The sequence below is a fragment of the Haliotis cracherodii genome, unplaced genomic scaffold (genome assembly GCF_022045235.1).
Source record: "Haliotis cracherodii isolate W230 unplaced genomic scaffold, xgHalCrac1.p SCAF_8, whole genome shotgun sequence".
Lineage (NCBI taxonomy): Eukaryota > Metazoa > Mollusca > Gastropoda > Lepetellida > Haliotidae > Haliotis > Haliotis cracherodii.
The window spans coordinates 36,208,570-36,223,716 of record NW_027266341.1 but is presented as its reverse complement, the minus strand read 5'-3'; the positions used below and the strand labels follow the sequence as shown (position 1 = coordinate 36,223,716).

At 41.2% G+C, this 15,147-nt stretch overlaps 1 protein-coding gene across 1 annotated transcript; it reads left to right on the top strand.

Annotated features, from left to right (window-relative positions):
• Positions 1-90: 90 nt before the first annotated feature.
• LOC139449919 (uncharacterized) lies at positions 91-14,140 on the top strand. The gene is made up of 6 exons (XM_071231528.1): positions 91-211; positions 3,725-4,231; positions 5,061-5,156; positions 6,621-6,854; positions 8,228-8,390; positions 10,348-14,140. The coding sequence occupies exons 2-6, from the start codon at positions 3,743-3,745 to the stop codon at positions 13,410-13,412; spliced, it is 4,047 nt and encodes a 1,348-aa protein (XP_071087629.1). The 5' UTR covers positions 91-211; positions 3,725-3,742; the 3' UTR covers positions 13,413-14,140.
• The last annotated feature ends 1,007 nt before the right edge of the window (positions 14,141-15,147 follow it).

Genomic DNA, 15,147 nt, shown 5'->3' with positions numbered 1-15,147 from the left:
ACGGTTTGTTTACACCGGTAGTAGATGTTCACGTGACAGGAAGTAGTGACTGTGGTGCGTAGCGCCACTTTCGTTTAAAGTTCTCAGAAGTCGGGCCACACAAGTTGTATAGCTCAGCTGCGTATCAAGAACAATAACTACTGTTTGTCGTTTGTTTGTAATGCAATCTTTCACTCAGATAATGTCGTTTCCTGCAAGTAGAGGATAATAGGTAGGCCATTTCTCAACCAGGAACGTATTTTTGCCCGTTTTCATTCTTGTATGTCAATCAGCTTCAGAAATGTCTCAGTGTTTGTTATTCCGGTTTGTGGAAAGATCAACTAAATATGCACAACCAGTCTACATTACCTTGGACTCGCCTGCAATTTCACGGGGGAAGCTTAAAGAGATAAAATTGTTGTTGGTGGCTCTCGCATAACTGATATCACGTGCCTTTTCTATCTTACCCCAAAGTATAACCCTAGCCCCTACTCCACTTCACAATCAACCACCCTTTTACGATTATTAGGGTTAGGTACTCTTTTCGATCTCAACACCATTCGTGATCCTTAGTGTTGGGTACCCCTTGCCAATCAAACTATCCCACCTTTACCATAATTAGGGTTAGGTACCCCACTACGATCTTTAGGGTCAGTTGTGAATTAGGGTATATTTTAGCTATTTCACCTATTTTAACTAATTCATATTCTGTAAAATTAAGAAAGTCAGTATATTTATGTCAAGCTTCACAGAGAAACATGGCTATCGTACATGCATGTGCATCAAGGTAAACAATAGGGTTCTGACTAATATGTAATGTAAACAAGCGCTTACTATTTGTGATAGCACCTGTAGTGAACTGTTGGCTAATTAGATTAACTCTTTAGCTTAGCTTCAAGTTGGCAACGCGAATTTAGTCGTCTGCACCTCTAATAGAGATTTGTAAAAGTGTGTCCAGTGTGTTACATAGCAGCAATGGTATGCTTTATTGCACTTCCACCGTCCACTATTCACTGATTCCTTCTGCCTTAACAATCATTACGGCTAGGATGTACTAAGTCTTCAGATCCCCTTTCATATCAAGCTCCCCCTTGTTGCTACCCTTCGAGTTATAGTGCCCCAGTACAACTCTTTTGGTTCACAATCTTACCTCTTTTGACAAGCGTTTCCTAAGGTAATCAAATGTTGCCGATGGTAAATCTGTATTCTGCAATGAAGTTTCATAGATTATGCCACTGTTTTTGGCAGGTGTGTTCACCAGAAATATGAAAAGCCTGTGATTATTTACATTTGTGCATAAGTGCCTTGATCAGATGCGAATCATTTGGTAAACCAGCACAAGTTACACTGATAGGGTCCATGGTTCCATGTCATGGTGTTGGCTAGTTAGTGCATAAGTTGGTGCTTATAGCAGTGTTAGGATTAAGCATGAAATTCAGGGGCTCTTGGTCATAACCCTAGTGTTTAAAGATATACGTAAAAGGCAACCAGATTCAAATACTACAGATGCAGACCTCACGGACCCCACTTAAAGTGCAAGTATCATAAAAAATATCAATAGATCGCTGTGTAGCCAGTATCATGTACAATACAATTGTAGATAAACAGTGTGAAAATGTCAACTTCACTCTGTTCAGCTTAATTAAAAGTGTGTATTTTGAGGTCTGTATTTGTAATAACCTGAAGATTTTATAAGCGCTAGTGAGGAGGTGTGACTTAATTAGCACTGCTGGCTAGGCAGGATATTAATATACACAATCGTTCCTTTATGTGGAGTCCTGTGTGTATATAATACCTCAATGGTTCTATGCATATCAAGTGTATGGCTAGTGGGTGGGTGTGAAGTAGCCTTGATTTAACATCAAATATTTAATCTTGACGTTGTAAAATATTTTCTTTTTCAATTTTTGAAGGGCCCCTCCTTTGAGTCCACACTAATATATAGATCTCTGTAGCCAATAGTGCTAATTACACAACACAGTATTTGTCTCACCCACAAGCATTCTCATCTTATGAAAACCTCAAGTACCTACGCCAATAGATTATTGCATTATGTATGCCAGAAGTGGACATGCCCCCTTTGTCACTGTCAGATACCCCAGTTGTTAGACAATGGAGTAGAAACATACAGGATCTTTACTAGCAATCTTACAATAATCAGACTGCAACTTACAGCAGAACCACAAATTCAAATATCTCTGACAATATATTTTATTTATATGATATTAATCATACAGACAATTAAGTCTATTAGGATTGGTCCAGTACCACAACAGGTAAATCTCATAATTACATACTCAATACCAAAGGGCACACCAAGATGAACATGTCACAAATTTTATAATGTACAGATTTCGAAAGTTTTGTTTTATGTAAAATAAATAGAAAAATGTGTTTTAAGCAAAACAAACTTTGAACTAATAACATCCAAAGTGAGAAGCAGAATCAACATAAGAAAATGTCTTTTTATGATTTGATATGTCCTATTGATATTGTTTAAACATGGATGTGAAAAATGGAATATGCTCAGAACTAATCCATTTTACTTCTTGGGTAAGAAGCATTCGATAGTGGGAGAACTCAGCTGTGGCATTTGTGATTTGAAGGTATGTGACAAATGGGGTGGGACTAAGGTGGGGCTCATCCTGGTTATCTTCGTCACTATTGTCAGTCACAGGCTCAAGCACCTTGTGGTCATCTTCCCAAGTCAAGCATGTCCTCCAGCCTATATCAGAGCCTAGTTTCTACCCTTGCCACATCAAGTTCTATCAACATGTGCGCTAGTCCAATTATATTTAGCACAGGAAAGTGGGCTTGATGTGGCAAGAGTGGAAACAAGACTTTGATTAAAAGGCTAGTGGATGCTCTTGCCCCTGGAAGATGCTATGGGGTTCACTTGTACCTTTCCTTAGAAATCACCAATTCATCTTCTGAGGAACATTCACATTTCATGAAAACGTGCAAACTATTGAAACTGTCAGTCGGATATATTGAAAAGTTATGATCGATTGGAGCATAAGATATTTAAAAAGGAACGATGTAAGATGGTGTATGGTGTTATGATTTTAAACAAAGTCTCTACAGAATGAATTATTGTGAGTACCAAAACACGACCAATTAACACAATTGAAGAAATAGCATGTTTCGCACATCAATTTCTCATCAAATACTGATGTTAATGACCTCGTCACATCATTGTTTACAAAAGATCATTGTTTTATTGTGGATAGGATGTCTAAAAAGTTAAAAAGGGTGGAGAATAGGTTTGCTGTGCCGAGGACGCATGCTACCAACTGACCATGAACACCTTCCTTGCTAAGGTGCAAACAGAGAGGCGACCTTGTTGGGTGATCAAATGTGTCGTTTTAGAAGACATCGCCTCCAACAGAGAACATATGTGGAGCCTCTATATAAAAAGTCTCCCCCTCCAATGTATTTTTGTTTCAACCTTGAAATTGATAGATAGGACTAAAGTGCAAATTAATCTTTGTTTTCAATACAATATTTGTATTAACAATGTTACAATGTCAAATTCTGCCAAGCTGTACCTACCCATGAGTCTTGCACTTTAATTTCGACCACTGTATGGTCACCTCTCAGCTGGCAACCGATGTATATACTAGTACTTCCATTTCATTGATCTATATTGTCATTTGTTTGATGTTTGATACAGTCAAGATCTATTTCACCATGTGTAGGTCTGTTTGAATCTTACATCATGTACATAAATAGATACATGTTCCAGGTAAGTCTAACAGCAAACATGGCTCAAGCAGACTCCTCCCTGTCCCAGAATGTAGAACAGGAGCTGACGTGTGCAGTGTGCTGCGAGCTGTACTCGTGCCCACTCCTGCTGCGATGCAGTCACTCTTTCTGCAAAAAGTGTATCCAGGATCTGGTGAAGAATGAGGATGACTACAACTACGGCACCCTCGCCATCAGCTTCAAGTGCCCAGTCTGCCGGGCCAACACCACCATCAGATCAGCACGTGGTATTGACAGCCTACCAGAAAATTTGTCTTTAGCCAATTTGGTATCTGTTTTGAAGACGGATGAAGGGAGAAGGGCTTTAACAGCAACACGACAAGTCCCGGCGCTAGACTCGTCTGCGTGTTGGAAACACACTGACAACAAACTATATTTGTTCTGTCTTGACTGCAATAGGGCTTTCTGTCCTGCCTGCCCTACGCTGACATGTCACTCTCAGCAACACAGGGTGAAGCCTCTGGATGATCATTGGAAGACTACATGGGTAGGTGGAGCTTGTTTTGTTTGTTTCTTGTTTAACACGTCACTCAGCAATATTCCAGCTATATGACGGCGGTCTGTAAATAATCGAGTCTGGACCAGACACTCCAGTGATTGACATCATGAGCATCGATCCGCGCAATTGGGATCAATGACGTGCATCAACCAAGTCAGCGAGCCTGACCACCCGATCCCGTTAGTCTTCTTTTACGACAAGCATAGTCGCCTTCCATGGCATGCATCGGTTGCTGAAGACCTATTCTACCCCGGAATCTTCACGGATCGGAGCTTGTTTTGGGCTGAGTGGTATCTATTACTATGACATAACTGATATCACTCTGAATGAAATCTGACCCTGTTGGGACCCAGGGCAGAATGTGTTACCAGCACAACATTTCCTGTTATAAGAGGTGACTAAATTGAATATCAGTGAAATTCCTGGTTTGAATTGATCTTCAGTAACTCATGAATGTCGTGAGAGGCAACTAACGTGATCGGTTGGACATGTTTGCTGACTTAGTTGATGAATGTTATCGTATCCCAACTGCGTAGATCGAAGCTCATCATGCCATTCACTGAATTGTCTGGTCCAGACTTGAATATTTACAGACTGGAATATTGCTGAGTTAAACATTAAACTCCGGCATTAAACAACAAACAAAACTGAAATCTGACATTAAGTGGACTATATCATGTATATTAAGAATGTAGATTCATATCATTTGCAGATTCATGCTAATTAGATCTCCATGACCATGTTGAGATAAATGTTGGTTTAAATAATCGTGATAATGATGACATTGGTTATTTTGGACCACAATATTTGGTTTCAGGAAAGTCTAGTAGCATTGTCAAGTGAAGTGGGAGAACGAACGTCATCTATGCATGACAGGATACAGCTCCTGGACGATCAGCTGGAGGCAGTGAATGTGAGTAGATGAGGGATTTCTACACATCATCAGCAGTTAGCTTTACGCCACATTTTTCAGAAAATGGAAAATCCTAGTTGCTGACAATTATGTAACATTGGCATTCTAACATGTCTAATGCATGTTGCACTAAAACATGTGACCATCTGTGACAGCTGTTGGATATCATGTTTACTGTTTGTAAAGATAGCTTAGTGTTCTGTTCAAACTGACAATTGCCTACAGCTGAACATTTGAGAAATTGAACTATTACGTGACTCAAACTGAGCCAATCCTTGCTGCAACAAACCCGTGAAGATTCCGGGGTAGAATAGGTCTTCAGCAGCCCATGCTTGCCGTAAAAGGTGACTATGCTTGTCGTAAAAGGTGACTAACGGGATCGGGTGGTCAGGCTCGCTGACTTGGTTGATGCATGTCATCATATCCCAATTGCGTGGATCGATGATCATATTAATCACTGGATTGTCTGGTCCAGACTCGATTATTTACAGACCGCCTTGGACTTGTACTTTAAGCTGACCTCGACAGTGTACATTCTTTCAGCTGTAGTGTTGTACGTGGGTCACAGTAACAAGCTGTGGGTGTATGGGGAAAGTGAAATGAGATGCAGTCGTTTCAATTCTGATGACAAACCTCAATCACTTTGGAGACAGATGGTGTCTCGTCATTGGTCTCTCATTGCCTCAGTTTGACCTATCTTTGCTACCTCAGTACAATAAACTATGTTTATGACGAACAGACGGATATAACAAACTTATTTTTGGCATCCCAGCCATTTGCTGTATATGTGCTTATAACGGACTTTGGTTATAACAAGCTAAAATTAGTGGTCCCTTTGAGTTCGTTATAACCATAGTTTACTGTAGTTCATATGGGCCAAACACAATGTGATCGTGGCAGACATTCTCCGACAGGATCGTGTGTGAGAAAAGTGTCCAGTAAAGTTTGATAAATGTCCAGAAACACAGAATAATGAGAATCAGGAATGATGTTGTTTTCTCCAAAGATCTACACTAAAGACATAATTGAGTGTGTAGTTACTGGGATTTTGGTCTTAATATGAGGATTCTGATTGCTACATTTTTATTCAGAATATTCTGGATCATTTCATTTTGCTGTCAGAATTGCACATTTACTTGTGGTTACTTTACAGACAGTTGCTGGGGGTATATGTCATCTTTCTGATAACTCTTGTTTATCTGGCTGATGATCTGTAATCGTATCTGTCTTATTGTATCGTTACTCAGTCTATTGAACACAGATTATCTGGATCAGAATTATGACAGGTTGCTGTGATGTAGCTGATATTGCCAATCATGCAATATGCTTTCTCACTCACAACCATGTTTTCCCATTAACCACGCGTAGGATATGAACTCATGGTGTCAGACTGTCCTTATTTATAGTACGGTATCCATTGGAGCTTATGTATGTGAAGGTTCTTGAACATATTTGCTTTGTCAGCGTGAAGAGGACACTGCTAAGAGTGAACTGAAGGCTGAGATAGAGGTACTGAAGAGCATCCTGATGTCTCGACTGGCCAAGTTGAACACGGATCTCCACAGCGAGGTTCAGGACATCAAGTACCCACTGACCCACGACCGGCAGAAGTGCTCAACCATACTGGACAGCATGGATCGTCTCAGCAGCGAGATGCAAGAACTCCACAGATGCAACAGCGGAGTGAAGTCTGTCAAGGTGAGTGGCCAGATGCAACAGCGGAGTCAAGTCAGACAAGGTGAGTGGCCAGGTGCAAGAGCTCCACAGATGCAACAGCGGAGTGAAGTCTGTCAAGGTGAGTGGCCAGATGCAACAGCGGAGTCAAGTCAGACAAGGTGAGTGGCCAGGTGCAAGAACTCCACAGTTGCAACAGCGGAGTGAAGTAACCTCTGTAAAGGGGGATTACCTTTTATAAGGGCAGCAACCGATGACTCTCCTTGAAAAAGGTCTTGAGTATTATTCTCCTATGGTTGCAGGGTGTTATTTGCATCAGTATATGCAACATAGTGAAAACAGCTCATATGAACGCACCTCAGAATTCCGGTCACCAATTATGGAGTTATCTGCCTTTTCTCTTGCTTCTTATCCAGGGTTGGGATATGATAATGGCGGGTGATTGGTCACATGAAGTCCTGGTTGTCATTCACGCCACTCATGCTCGGCAACATCTCCTGCAAAACGGCAGAATAATGATTGCTACCGACAACTGCATGGTAGCACATTGCATGAACAAGATGAATGGGCTCCTCACACTCACGACTGACAGACAGTGTAGCATTGGAGGCACACCACAGATGCCTTGTCTTGTCTCGGGAGGCCAGTGCCAGTGGAGATGTTCCTTGATGCATGTTGATATCTGTCAATATTCAGCACCTAAACCTAGATTTATATGTATGTTTGTCACTGGATCAGCAATTAGCCTGCCTGGCGTCCTATCATCCTGACTCATGTGGTTCCTTGATGATGATAGATAATAAAGTAAGGGCAGACAACTCTGTAATTGATAAACTTGGCTCCAGGGTGCATTCAATTGGTTTATATAAACATAATTATATTATGTATGGAATACCGTATTCGACGTAATAAGCGCCCCACTCTAATAAGCGCCCACGGCGATATTTGCTGATATATTGGCTAGTGAACAAGCCCAATTTGCATCCCTTCCGATTGATCAATGTACACAAGACTTATTTATGCAGTATAATACGCACACGTGTGTTATATGCACCCTTAATTATGGGCAATTACATTCTGGAAAAATATATCTGTCATACATAAACATTTCAGCCTGTCAGCATAAACAACAAAATTTATCTTTCAACTATGTTTTTTCCACCAAAATAATATTCTAATAAGAGCCTCCTATTTCTAATTTTGAGCTTATTACGTCGAATATGGTACTGTAAAATGGCTGGACAAGCCCTCAGAAACATAGTGAACTTGTGCCAAGGCTGAAAACTATTGAAGCATGGTTAGGATCCTTTTTGAACACAGTGACACCGATATTTCCTATAACCACTGCTACAGTTTGGTATTAAGGTTTGTTGACAGGCATGTTAATTGCTCCACAGCGTATCACCGAGTTGGAGAAGGAGATGTCGTCTCTGGTCAGACAGGAGTCACGTGACATGCTCCAGCAGGCCATCCCTGTTGTGACGATGCCCACATGGAAACTGCTCAGATACACAGCTGAAGCTGACATTCGAAATCTGATAGTTCGCCGGACAGACCCTGGTAAGTCTCCTTGTTAACCTGGTTGTTAGGTTTGCTAACAAACATATATAGCTAGGTCAAATTAAGAACATAAAACTTCTTCGATTTAATGCTTTGAGGGCAACTGGCGATAGTTGGCAAAGTTGTGGTGTCATGGTTATATCACCAGTTGACTACATATCTTACAAACTACCATGTGTATAAATGAGCAACCGGTTGACTACATATCTTACAAACTACCATGTGTATAAATGAGCGAGTTTCTTATACTTGAACCTCTTTCTACAAACTTCAAAAACACAACGTGGCTTCAATGACTTGACTGCAGAGGTAATATCATCCATGTGAGCATTCAGTAGGCAATAAAAAACCTGATTATAAGAATTAACGCCTGGCTATGGGAATCCAATAAAATGACCTCTGCTGTGAATAGACTAATGCATTAATATTTGTTGAAATTATTGTTTTAATGAGGATGTCAATAAACTCACAAATTTCAGATATTCAAAAGTGAAAAAGGGAATGTACTATGTACATGTTATCAAAATGGACGGCATGGTTGTTTGATCGCAATAGGAGACACTGATAATGAGAGTAGGTGGTTTTGTGAGGGTGTAATGTGAGGTGGTACCGGTATGGTACATAAAACTTACAGGTTTTAAGTGTGTTCACAGATCGTTGTGTGGAAATGTAAGGGTTATTCAGACACAAAGTTTGATTTTAACATGCACTTGGTGCATGTAGACATACATATTAGGTTGCACTTTTCTGTAATAGGTGGCACTGTTCCATTTTTTGTATAGTTAATTTGAGCCCTGGTTTATCATGCAAAAATTATTTGACTTTCTTTTTTCTTTGATTGTTGTTTAACGCCACACTCTGCAATATTCCTGCTGTATGATGGTAACCTTTAATTAATCAAGTCCAGTGATATTGAGGGACGGTTGGGTAGCCTAGTGCTTAAAGTGTTCACTGGTCATGTCGAAGACTTGGGTTCGATTCCCAACATGGGTTCAATGTGTGAAGCCCATTTCTGGTGTCCCCGCCATGATATTGTTGGAATATTGCTAAAAGCGGTGTAAAACCATACTCACTCACTCACTAACCCAGTGATATTGTGAGCACCAACCCTTGCGGCCGGGGAACAGTGACATGCAATCAATCAAGTCACCGAGTCTGACAACCTGATCCATTTGGTCACCTCTTATGATCAGCACAGATTTCTAGGGACCTTTTGTAACTCATAATTCCCACAGGGGGTTCCATTGTCAGGGGTAGAAACTAACATATTTAGTCCACCAGTCCTTATAATGATAACATCTAGCAAAACCCTTAAAAATGGCAAATTTCTACTCATCCTTATGATACCTTAACTATGGGGCAGTTTGGCAAGGACTACAGGACTAGTGCCAGGACTAACGCTGATTGTTGACATTTCTTTTGTCGTTACTTATTTTTCAATTACGAATGGATTATCTCCCTTTGAACAAATAAGAATTGGTGAATGAAATTGCAGATTTGAAAACAATTTTTTTCTGTAATGTTTTTTTTAATTCAAATTCATTCTGTTGTTGACATTACTGTTTTGAAAACCAGGCCGAGGATCTGTGCAATGTCTGGCCACAAACTGTCTACACTGTGTTTCAAATTAGGCTTGAAGGTCAAGGGGTCCTGGGGACTGCCTTATCCTGAACACAGTGTACAGACCACATGTAACTTCAGAATATATGAACTGTACCTTATGACTCCCAATGCTTTTTTTAACTTTAAAGACACAAAGCACAAGTGCATTCATGTTTAACATGTTTAACATGTTTAGGGCAGTGTTGTGACCATGGTAATAGTATCCTCTCAGTTGTCCCTTTAATTCAGCGTTTTACCTAGGTCTGTTGAGTAACTTTTGAGTAAGCATGAAAATGTTTGTCAGTGAAAATGCAGATTTATGTTTTGTGTGATAATTTTGATATTCTTGTTGCAGTTGCAAGTGAGTCTGTCAGCCGAGTAGGCGTGTCCTCTACCAGCCCCATGAGGACTTCTCCAGACCACGTCCCACAGTCACGCAGCAGACGAGGAGAACTGGACACAGATGTCAGAATGTGGACCTCTCCCACCTCACAGCCCAAACCTTCAGGGCAAATATCATTTAGGTCAAAGTCTGGTGGCCAAATAGATACTCCGCTGGGTCGACCTGCAGCACAGCGTTCCAGTGTAACATCGAGTGCATCGCTGACAACATCCTCTTTGTCAACACTACCAAAAGGTTTGTGGATATCTGTAAGAGGGGCTGCAACATCTAGTCCTAGAGAAGACTCCAGTGCTAGTGCATCCTTCCCATCTGCCTTCAGTGATTGCTACAATTCTATCGAGACATCACTAAAGAAACTTGAAGTGTCAGTAAAACACTGTACCTATGAAGGAAGTGAACATGTAGCCAAGATGTTGAAAAAAGAAACAAGTGGATTCAAAGGATTTCAAAGAACCTGTCCAAACAGTTTCAGTTTTGGTTCTAGGACAACATCTGGAATAGGTCATAACTCAGGGACAGGCCCAGCGTGTAGCAACTCCACAGTGCTTACTGCACAGAAGCAGTGGGCGAGTACCACTGCAGCACCAACCAGCTCAGTTTCTTTCTTTGGGAGCTCATCATTTTCTCCAGCTGCTAATGAAGTAGATTTTTCTGGAAGGGGTAACTCATTGTCGCCAAGGAGACAGAGGGTAGCAGTAAGAAGTAGATACCCACGAACAGGGAGAAACTCCGGATCCAAGATGGACTTTACTAATGGAGATCCTTTCAGTACCAACTTAGCCCCAGACACCCTCTGTTCAAGCCCTAATACTTCAACCCTGGGATCCAGTACTCAACCAGTTCAGCTTAATGTATCAGCAGGTCAGTCCAAACCAACTACAGGAACCAAATGGCCCTTCAATGCAGACTTTACTAATGGTGGTTCCTTCAGCTTTAGTGCTGCAGCAGTGACTCCACATTCAGGCCCTGGGAGATCAAATTCCACTACAACACCCCACTCTCCTCAACAGTCTGCCCCAGAAACCCTCTGTTCAAGCCCTAATACTTCAACCCTGGGATCCAGTACTCAACCAGTTCAGCCTAATGTATCAGCAGGTCAGTCCAAACCAACTACAGGAACCAAATGGCCCTTCAATGCAGACATTACTAATGGTGGTTCCTTCAGCTTTAGTGCTGCAGCAGTGACTCCACATTCAGGCCCTGGGAGATCAAACTTCACTGCAACACCCCACTCTCCTGAACAGTCTGGGAGAAATATCGTAGATATGGACTTTACCAGCAGTGACGCATTGAGACCCATAGCTCCCTCAGGAGTGTTTTCTACCCTTCCGGAAACAGCAAGCCAGCAAACCATTAGCATTGGAACACGCGAGTATTATGTCCCAAGCATGAACTCACTCTGGACTTATGGCTGTTATTTAGATAACACTGTTACAGTGATGTCACCAGGATATGGTATACCACTGTCAACATCTGTCTCTGTAGGCTCAGGAATTCAGCCTCTGGCCTTCACAGCACAGCCCCGGTCAGGGAATGAGTCGCTTGCTGCAGCAGTATTTGAAACAAGCGCTGCAGCTCAGAGTTTTGAATCTTGCAAAAGTAGTTGTAATGAAACTATTTCTGAAGTCTCATTACATCATAACTACTCTGCTCCAGGTGAACCAACGACACATGTCCCCAGTTCAGCAACAGAAACCCTCAGCTTTAATAAAACAGCAGCACTGATTTCCAGTACTGCAACACCGACACAAGTCTCCAATTCAGCAACAGCAGCACTGATTTCCAGTACCGCAACACCGACACAAGTCCCCAATTCAGCAACAGCAACACTGATTTCCAGTACTGCAACACCGACAAAAGTCCCGAATTCAGCAACAGCAACACTGAATTCCAGTACCGCAACACTGACACAAGTCCCCAGTTCAGCAACAGCAACGCTGATTTCCAGTACCGCAACACCGACACTAGTCCCAAATTCAGCAACAGCAGCTCTGAACTCCAGTACTGCAACACAGACACAAGTCCCAAATTCAGCAACAGCAACACTGAACGCCAGCACAGTGAGGACAGAGCAGAGAGTCATTGATGGACCAGAGGTCAGTGAGGAAAATCCTTCTGTGATGTCCAGTAGTTCTTGCAGTGCACAGCCCATTGACAGTAGGTGTTCAACTCCATGTCAGGATGAACGTCCCCCTTGTCCCAATGTTTCCCTAAAATCTGCTGATCCTGTCAGTGGAGTAGTCACGAAAGAGGACGAACGTAAAGATCCAAATGAATCTTTCCCAGAAAAGAAGTCTGTGACGGATGATGAACTTCTTGTAAATGATGATTGCTCTTCGGTTCAACAAAAACGTGAAAATGAGAAAATGGGCAAAAAGATATCAATCCCTGCAGATGCATCATCCACTTCATCGGCACCTGCTGCAACTGGGGAGTCATCCTCCACTATGCCATTTGATACCTTTCTTTTCGGACAGACCCCATCTGTTTCTAGTAAGGGTGACAACTCTCAAGGGATGTTTATGTTTGGTGATGCTTCGAGCATGTCCAGAAATACAGGATTCAGTTTTACACCTGAAAATATCTCTGCAGAAGCTAAAGTATGTGATGAACCGACCCATGTCCTACAGTTCTCCTCCCCATTTGATGTCCAGAAAACAACAGGGTCGCAACCTGAATCTCAGTTTAGGTTTCCTTTTTCAAAGGACATAAACTTAAGTGACTTCAAGTTTGGATCGCCATCTTCTTCAGTGCCCCCCAAATTAGTGTTTGGATTCCATTCACCATCTGCCACCAATGATACAACATCAACAGCCTTCAGTGGCTTTGGACATAATCATCCATGTTCAGAAAAGAAGCCAGGTTTCAGTTTTGGCAATGTTTCTGCAAAACCTAAATTATCTGATGCTCTAACTGAGGTCGCACAGTCCTCCTCACCATCTGACGTACAGAAGATAACGGGGGTGCAAGACGAAACTCAGGTAGCTGCTTCTTCAAGGGACACACCTTCAAACTAGAGTGACTTCAAGTTTGGTTTTCATTCAACAGCTGGCACCAGTGAGACCAGGGACACACCTTCAAATTTGAGTGACTTCAAGTTTGGTATTCATTCAAAAGCTGGCACCAATGATACAGAGCCAACTGAATATGCATCCAGCAATGTCACTGTTACAAATCCAGTCACATCAGTTTCTTCGCCTCCACACGGAGAGGATGGTGGAGAATCTGTATAAGTTTAATTATTTTGAATGATGTTTTCTCTCCTATTTATTAAACATGCTGATCTAGTAAAGGGTGAAATATGTCATCCAGGAAACAAATGTGAAGCACATGGTGTGGAAGATATGTGTGAAAAGTTAGACAGTTGTATCAGTGGATGAGGCCCTTTTAATTGTTCTAACTTTTCATGACTTGACTTTTTTAAATATTACTATTCTAGGACTTAGAGGCCGGGCTAAGAGCTCTCCCCTTTAATTTTGTGATATTATTTCTTTGTATAGTTTTCCCTGGAAAGGGTTAAAATTAGATGGTGGAATGTTACATTACACAAATTGTTGCCATAGTAACCGGTACAGGTGGTAATGCATACAGTGTTACAATGGGTGAAATGTTACAGTAAGGTCACGATATTGTACGTATCTCCATACATTGGTCACGATACAATATGTATAGAGATACACATATTCATTTCAAATCATGTGGAAATATTTCAGAGCAAGTTCAAAAGGAAAAGCTAGCTGTAAACACTTGTGAACATGCTAATTACAACACATTTTGCAACATCTGACTGACAAAATTGCTGTAGGATCATTAAAAGTGTACCAGTAGTATATAATTTATTTTAGCAAATGTATCTTGTTGGTGTGATACAGAAAATAATGTTGCGTGTATCATATCATCGCATGAAGACTCACACTGCTCTGGTGCACCAATGTATCACTTCCCCCCTGAGTGTTACACAAGCTAGTACCTGAAACTCCTACAAAAGACTTTTATGCTCAATGTTAGTCTACATGGTCCATGTACCAATCCTCTCTTCTAGCATTTATTTATGAATTATAGGATACATTAAACAATAATTTAGTTGGTCAGAATTGTTTGAAATGTACTGGTACCCAAAATTCTTGAAAGTTCCACTCATCAATAATATATCTTACCTGATAATAGTGTCAGGTTGGGATATTCTGCTGATGGTATTTTCAGCCTGTAGGTTTTGGGAGACAATTGTACAGGTGCCCATTCCACAAAGCAATCTTGGCGCTAAGACGATCTTAATTCCAATACTTTATCATAGATTTACGATAATTGTGGCGCTAAGATAGCTTTGTGCAGTGGGGCCCAGGTCCAGTTTGGGACCAGTCCCTTCTGATATCTTGTTATGTTATAACTCTTTCTACACTTTGTTGATAATAACTTTGGATTGTTTAGTAAGTGTTTATTAATTATGGTAATGGAGTCGTTGTTGATGCTCATACCCTCAGTGACCATAGTTACCATTGACTGGACTTTTGAAGGTTTAGAAATTGTATTTATAGTTTGTGTGGTTGTTATGATCATGATGATGTCCTGATTGAGTAAACATGAGGATATACTGATGTCTTATTCCTAGCATTGCTGGGGCAACAATTGACTAGTTGTGATATAATGTAAGATTTATGATGGTACTTCTTTGTTACGTTGTATCATGTTATTCAGGAAACAACCCGTGAAGATCCGGGGTAGAATAGGTCCTCAGCAACCCAAGCTTGCCGT